Below are 7,736 nucleotides of genomic sequence, written 5' to 3'. Positions count from 1 at the left end.
AGAAGAAATGACATATTAATAGCTTGACTACAAAGAGCTTCCCAATTCCGTCATCGAAATACTCGCCTTAATTACATTATCATCTGTTTTCCTTCGGGTTGGAGAAAAGACGACAAATCAGAAGCCCACTTTGTAATTTGCGATTACCTGAAATAAAGTGTCTTCAATTTGACTCCCTCTACTCGCGTGAGAATGTTTGTGAAAACACCGGGCTCTTCCACATTTAATGCCGACAGCTTGGGGGTTCAATAAATACCAGAGGAGCGCACTTGCCTCCACGAGCTTTGTGGGACAAAATGATGTTACGGAAAAAAACGCGCTGGTTTCTGCTGCATGTGCTTCTGCTGGGACTGACGGCAGCAGTTCCATTAGTGGATCGCGGGCTGAGAATATCCCGTTGGAAAGAAATGCAGCTGAGTGATGGCAGCGATTACACGGCTGCATTGAAGAGCAACTTGTTTGTCAGTGACGCACAGCATGGGGAAAGGATAGACGAGGTAAAAGCTCAGGCCAGTCCAGCTGCATTTCCAGATAGTCTACACATCGATGTTCTTCACAAAGCAATGAGTGATGCAACACAGAAAGATGTCCCATCATCCGTTAAAGCGTACACATATGCCCTAGAAAGTCCTCCTTCTCCCGATGAGGCTGTTGGTGACCTGGAGGGGGACCCCACAGCTATTGAATGGGACCCCACTGCACTGGAAGGGGATATTGGTGACGTGCAGGGTGACCCCACTGCTGCTGAAGGTGACCTGGAGGGAGACTCCTCTTCCCTGGAAGGGGATATAGGTGACGTGGAGGGTGACCCCACTGCTGCTGAAGGTGATGTGGAGGGGGACCCCACTGCACTGGAAGGGGATATAGGTGACGTGGAGGGTGACCCCACTGCTGCTGAAGGTGACCTGGAGGGAGACCCCTCTTCCCTGGAAGGGGATATAGGTGATGTGGAGGGTGACCCCACTGCTCCTGAAGGTGACCTGGAGGGAGACCCCTCTTCCCTGGAAGGGGATATAGGTGATGTGGAGGGGGACCCCACTGCTGCTGAAGGTGACCTGGAGGGAGACCCCTCTTCCCTGGAAGGGGATACTGGTGACGTGGAGGGGGACCCCACTGCTGCTGAAGGTGACCTGGAGGGAGACCCCTCTTCCCTGGAAGGGGATACTGGTGACGTGGAGGGGGACCCCACTGCTGCTGAAGGTGACGTTGAGGGAGACCCCTCTTCCCTGGAAGGGGATATTGATGATGTGGAGGGTGACCCCACTGCTGCTGAGGGGGACCTGGAGGGAGACCCCTCTTCCCTGGAAGGGGATACAGGTGACGTGGAGGGTGACCCCACTGCTGCTGAAGGTGATGTTGAGGGAGACCCATCTTCCCTGGAAGGGGATATTGATGATGTGGAGGGTGACCCCACTGCTGCTGAGGGGGACCTGGAGGGAGACCCCTCTTCCCTGGAAGGGGATATTGGTGATGTGGAAGGTGACCCCACTGCTGCTGAGGGGGACCCTACTGCACTGGAAGGGGATATTGGTGATGCTGAGGGTGACCCCACTGCTGGTGAAGGTGATGCTGAGGGTGACCCCAGTGCTGCTGAGGGGGACCCTACTGCACTGGAAGGGGATATTGGTGATGTGGAGGGTGACCCCACTGCTGCTGAAGGTGACCTGGAGAGAGACCCCTTTTCCCTGGAAGGGGATATAGGTGATGTGGAGGGTGACCCCACTGCTGCTGAAGGTGATGTGGAGAGGGACCCCTCTTCCCTGGAAGGGGGTATAGGTGATGTGGAGGGTGACCCCACTGCTGCTGAAGGTGATGTGGAGGGGGACCCCTCTTCCCTGGAAGGGGATATTGGTGACGTGGAGGGTGACCCCACTGCACTCGAAGGGGATATTGGTGATGTGGAGGGTGACCCCACTGCTGCTGAAGGTGATGTTGAGGGAGACCCCTCTTCCCTGGAAGGGGATATAGGTGATGTGGAGGGTGACCCCACTGCTGCTGAGGGGGACCCCACTGCACTGGAAGGGGATATTGGTGACGTGGAGGGTGACCCCACTGCTCCTGAAGGTGACCTGGAGGCAGACCCCTCTTCCCTGGAAGGGGATATAGGTGACGTGGAGGGTGACCCCACTGCTGCTGAAGGGGACGTGGAGGGTGAGAATATTGTGGACTTCCACTTTTGTTCCATTTTGTGTGTCACTGTTACTCGTTTTCTCTTGCCATGACCTAACTTTTTTTCTTGCAGGGTTCTGGTGAGCTGTTACTGCTTTAGTGTTTGGAGTGACTGGAGGACTATGTGAATCCCTGGTCTTGGATTGCTTTGAGATGCCAATAAACCTGTATAATTCAGATGCCTGGGAATGTGTTCAGCTTTGTGCTCGCCTACCTCATGGTTGCCATTTAGAAATAGCTCTGTACTTGCTTGTGGACTCTCCCTTGCCACAGGCCCTACAATTCTTACCTTCCAGTGCTTTGATCTGTGCCACCATATGTGCCTCAAAGCAGGAGCAGACACCAGGTTAATGGAAACTTGCAGATCTGGAGTGCAAGTGCTTGCCCTCCTGCAGGCATCTGAAAGGGGTGGGAACCACTGCTCCCGGTGACCCACATACCTGTTGGTTTTCATTCCATCGCAGCTTAACCAGATCAAGTAAAGCTACAATTGAATATCTGCATTTGATTCCAGTCACAAGTTTAGGGTTTTATTTCACTTGCAAAATGGGATGGTTAAACCTTCTACATGTTTAAGAGCTGGGAACAAACTGTTCCAATTCCCCTTCTTAGGTCAATGAAAGACTTGTGTAACTGAGGGCTTGGTGGGAACAAGAATCGAGAGGGGGGGGGGGGGCAGGCCCAGGCCCGGGCCCAGGATTGGGAACCACATTCCTAAAGCTTAGGACTGCTCCCTGCATCATAGGTTCCCTACTGGTACTATCATTACACAGGTCTGTGCTTGAGCCACAGGCCAGGATTATACCCAGTGACTGCTTTAGTGTCAAGTAACTATATCCCTGTCTGTAGAAAAACAGTGTGTAACTAAGGTATAGTAGATGTGAGAAATTGAACCCCTAATTTCATTAGGTCAATTAAGTGAATAATGAAGTGTCTGACTAGCTGGTGGGGGCTGAGTTTGGAAGGACCTACTCTGTATGAAGAGCAGAAATGAGATTAGTCTTGACTATCCTGTTGTGTGGAGATGACTCATGCCTTGATGGAAGAACATGACTGAGGCCACCTGAAAGAGTTACTGCAGCTCCTTGCTCTGGAAAGGATTGCAAAATTATTGCTCTGACCTGGAGAATCTACATTTCCATTGTCAGTCTACAAATGGAGGAAGATCAAGATCAGTGCCCCCAACCCAGGAGTGCTTGTCCACAGCAGCATCTTGCAGGTCTCTTGGTGTATTGGCTCAAGGGCTGAGAGCAGAACACCGCTTGTGCAGCATCTGTTCCTTTAGGCGAAATATGTGCGAATGATATTGAACAAGAAGTCAACCAGCAAAGCAGGCTGCCCTTCTCCCCTCGAAGGGCAGTAATTTTTGCCCTGCTAAATGAGTAATGAAAGTATGTTTTGGAACACTAGGTCTGTCTTTCTAGTTCATAAGTAAGAACCAGACGGCATTTGTGTACTAGAGGGGTCCTTGCTCTATAAGTGGAGTGCACAACAATGGTGAAGGGTTCTGTCTCACTACTGCTCTCTGGTCGCACCTATGGAAGGTTCGAGCATTATGATGTGTGATTGGAAGCATAAGCTGCCAATGGGATTGTTGACACCAATGCATGTGTGTGAAGGCGGTGAGATCTGGCCACGAGGGCTTTACAGCGCGAGATGGGTTTGTGTCAGGGCATTGGTGACTGAACGTGAGAGAAAGGTGAGCCTGCAGTTGGACGTGTACTGCCTGTGGTGAAATGTTGTGGGGCTGGAGACCATGGGCAATTGCGTGTCAGGTGTTAGTGTTACATGTGTGTGAGATACAGACTGGTGGCAAATGGTAGAGGAGCCACGATGTTTGAGGGCTGACTGGGAAAGCATAAGTAAGCCAGAAGCTATAGCGTGAGTAATGAAGATTCACGTAGGAGTAGGCTCTGAGTATGAGAGACATTATAAATAATACGGAGGCTCCCCAATAGCATCAGAATTTGTCTTTACTACGTTGGGCTCCTAATTTTAATGTGAAGAAGGTGGCCTGGGGGAAAGCACATAATGGCCTGTTGAAAAGTGCCAGAATCTACACAGGTACATGTTGTGCTGTACTTGCAACGCTCAAGAAAGGTATTTGTTTCCACATGTATAAGATGCAAAGTGCCGTGGTTAAAAAGGAAAGTCATGGTCCTTTAACTTATTCTCTACACTGTGCAATATTGCAGTTAGTCAGTAAATGAAGTTTTAATTTCTACTTTGGAGTAAATGAGCCACAGCTAACTGCATCCTGTGTTCTAATCCTACTAAATGAACAGGTTAGTCATGGTTTAAATAATATCAATAGCATTTGAACAGGTGAACAGTGGGCTGGAATGGTCTCTGAGCAGCATTCAAAGCAGATGGAGAGAGCTGGAGAAGAAAAAGCAGGAAGTGACTGTCCCCCCCGAACTCCAGTCCAGGATATCCAGCGATTGTTCCTCTCCTTCCCAGGGAACATGGGGGATTCATGTTATGTGGTTCCAGATATAATACTGGCAACGAATCAGCGGGAAGAGGAAGGCAGCCCAAGCACGAAAAGAAACACTTCTAGAGAGCCGCACATGAATCCAGTTGTTAAGTTGTTAGCGACTTTTGGACATATGAAGGAGTTTATGGTGAGCGTAGGTCGTTCGTGGCGGGGAATATTGTTTTCATGCAAATGACATAGTGAGCCCCGAAAAGAAACGTTCAATTCCTTTAAGTGTGCAGAGAAGCAACAGATTCAACACTCGTTCGTGGCGGGAATATTGTTTTCATGCAAATGACATAGTGAACCCCGAAAAGAAACGTTCAATTCCTTTAAGTGTGCAGAGAAGCAACAGATTCAACACTCAGATCTCTGGTAGCCCCTCGAAAACCTACTGAAGTGGATAATGCTGATCAAATGCTTGTGGATACATTATGACCTGACGCCATCCACTACAGTGCAGCAGTTTCATTTTCATCAATTTTAAACCGCAGCCAGACCAACCCATAGCAAGTTACATATTTAGGCTAAAGAAATTGTCAATGCACTGCAAGTTCGGAGACCAGCTGGAAGACATGCAGTGAGACAATTAGCGTGTGGCATTACCATGTGGCCCCAGACCAGGCTTGAAAAAACAGAAAAAGTAGTTTCCTATATGATGGCTGAGAATGTGAAGATAAACCACGTTTTCGATGTGGAGGTTCAACCATAATAATTGCCACTTTTCTACAGCTGCATGATACGACTGCAACAAAAGAGGACACGTTGCCCATTAGACATGCACTCAGTAAAATGGCTGTCAGGACTGAAGATGAGGAACTCCCAGGACAGACAGGGAGTGTCCAGAATGACAGCCTTGAATATGAAATTAACAGCATATATCAAAGAGAACAAAGGAAAATGCTGTATTACACAGAAGTCTTGATAAACAACAAGTTTCAGGATCAGTCTCCTCACTGATGAGACATGCTGTATCGCTATTTGTAGCCCAATGCACTGCCTGAAATCAAACCAAACTCAGTGGTGCTCAGACAGTAACCGTGGTGGTAGAAATCAGGGTAAAGGTAGAATATTAAGATGCAAAGCGATGCAAATTACCATTGCTCATTATTGAAGGGAAAGGGACCAGTTTGCTGGGGCGTGACTGGTTTCAGTTACAGGAGTAAGGCAGATCATACAGCCCTCAACACAGACTATTGTACAAAAATACGCACAAGTTTTCAAAGAGTGGGGAGCCTGTTATACATTAGTCCACCAGTGTCCATTGAGTTGGACCCTTCCATCACCCCCCAGATTCCTAAAAATATGGCCAGTACCATTTGCAATATGCCCCAAGGTGGATGACCTATTGGATAACTTAGTGAAGTAGGGGATTCTCATTCCAGTGTGTTTCTCTAAATGGGCAACACCCATTGCCCTTATGGCAAAAAAAGATGGGACATTAATGATTTGCAGGGACTATCGATGCATAGTCAACACAGCTGTGAAGCCAGATGTTTACCCTCTCCCTACTGTCTTAGAAATCTTTGTGTCATTGGCTGGAGAGACAGTTTTCATCAAACTGGACCTGAAGCTGACTCTGGGTGAGAAAAAGGCTGAATTGTAGATTATAAACACACACAGGGGCCTTTTTAGGCCTCACTGCCTGGAATTGTGTGGTCTCATATTATTTGTCTCATCTTTTACATCAGAGGAGTTTAAAGACTTGATACATCAAAATGTAACACATCATGTCACAGTTGCTCTTATCACACTGCATCAAATGCGCATGGAGAGAGAATGGTGCTGACCTCGAAGGAAGCCCAATCTATCTTCCTTCCTTATGCATATCCATTCTTATGTGGGGGGCTCAAAGTACTGTAGGTACTAGCTACAGTGGTAGAGGCAACAGGGCCACTGTAATACAGGGCAGTGATGGCTAATGGTCGCATTCATCGCCACCATGTGAATCATATGCAAGGATGGTTGCTGTTGAGCCTGATAGCTAGCAGACTCTGGTGCCAGGAGGCTCATCCATGACTAAATTAGTTTTTCACACATGAGTGGCCAGAGTTATCTAGTGTTGAGGAGTCAGGATGTTTGGTTCGTTCTGTCTACTCTGACTCATACTCTGTTTCTGTCACCAACCATATACACTGTAACAGAACCTGTGGTTGAAAGGCCTAGTAGCCCCATCGGGCCACTCTGTGGATGAAGGACTGTGTTGACCAGGAGGAAGGAGTGTGATGTATCACGGAAATGAAAATTAGTTGCTCCTCCCCTTTTAAGGGGACATGGGGGGTTTATGTTACGTGGTTCCAGGGGAAGTAGTTAAGTTTCAGAAGCAAGGGTTTGAAAGGCAAGGACCTGCCGGAGCAGGTTAAGATTAGAGCATATGTTGCTATAGGTAATAACTAAAAAAATCCAAACTTTTGTTGACATGTTTACTAAAGTATGAGTAATCTTGCCTTGTGAAAAAGCCATGTGTTCAGAAAATGCATAATGATAATAATTTCTTATATACAATGGTCTGTTACTTGCTTACATTATAAAACATTATAAAATGTTATAAATAACTAGCTTCTGATTTTGAAAATTTTTGAAAAAATTTTTGAAACTGCCTCTGCATCAAGAGAGATCAAGCATCAATAAAATTAACTTTCTTCCCTGCTGTTAAGCTGTCACATTAAGCTCAAAATTGGAAATCTTGGCCCAAAGATTTTCTTGATGAATATGATGATGCACTGTGGGGAGGTAAATGTGATTGTCAATGGTCCATATTCTGTTTTACAACCATATCAGGTTCACCATTAGGTGTCACAGAACATATTTTTCCAATATATCAATTTCAATTACATTTAGTCATTTTTCTTTTATTTATATTTTTTCTTAAATCTTCATGCTCATTTTTATCTTTTAGTAAATAGTTCCATTTACCAAACTCTTGTGGTTATGGAAGGAATCAACTGGAGTCACTGTTCACTTGTTCTGGTGGCAGTACAGCGAGGTAGTTAATATTAGCCAACTACTTTAACGTGGAGACTCTGTGTAAATTAGGGAGATATTTTACTAAATACTGTGATGAAAAAAATGTTAGAGTAGTAAGATGTTC

General features: G+C 46.7%; 1 protein-coding gene across 1 annotated transcript; it reads left to right on the top strand.

The window, feature by feature from the left end:
• Positions 1 to 272: 272 nt before the first annotated feature.
• On the top strand, positions 273 to 2,346 carry LOC138241206 (aggrecan core protein-like). Its single transcript, XM_069194263.1, has 2 exons — positions 273 to 2,151; positions 2,243 to 2,346. The coding sequence occupies exons 1-2, from the start codon at positions 297 to 299 to the stop codon at positions 2,251 to 2,253; spliced, it is 1,866 nt and encodes a 621-aa protein (XP_069050364.1). The 5' UTR covers positions 273 to 296; the 3' UTR covers positions 2,254 to 2,346.
• The last annotated feature ends 5,390 nt before the right edge of the window (positions 2,347 to 7,736 follow it).

Source organism: Lepisosteus oculatus, chromosome 9, assembly GCF_040954835.1.
Source record: "Lepisosteus oculatus isolate fLepOcu1 chromosome 9, fLepOcu1.hap2, whole genome shotgun sequence".
NCBI lineage: Eukaryota > Metazoa > Chordata > Actinopteri > Semionotiformes > Lepisosteidae > Lepisosteus > Lepisosteus oculatus.
The sequence above is the reverse complement of the archived record's forward strand: the minus strand, read 5'-3'. Positions and strand labels throughout refer to the sequence as shown.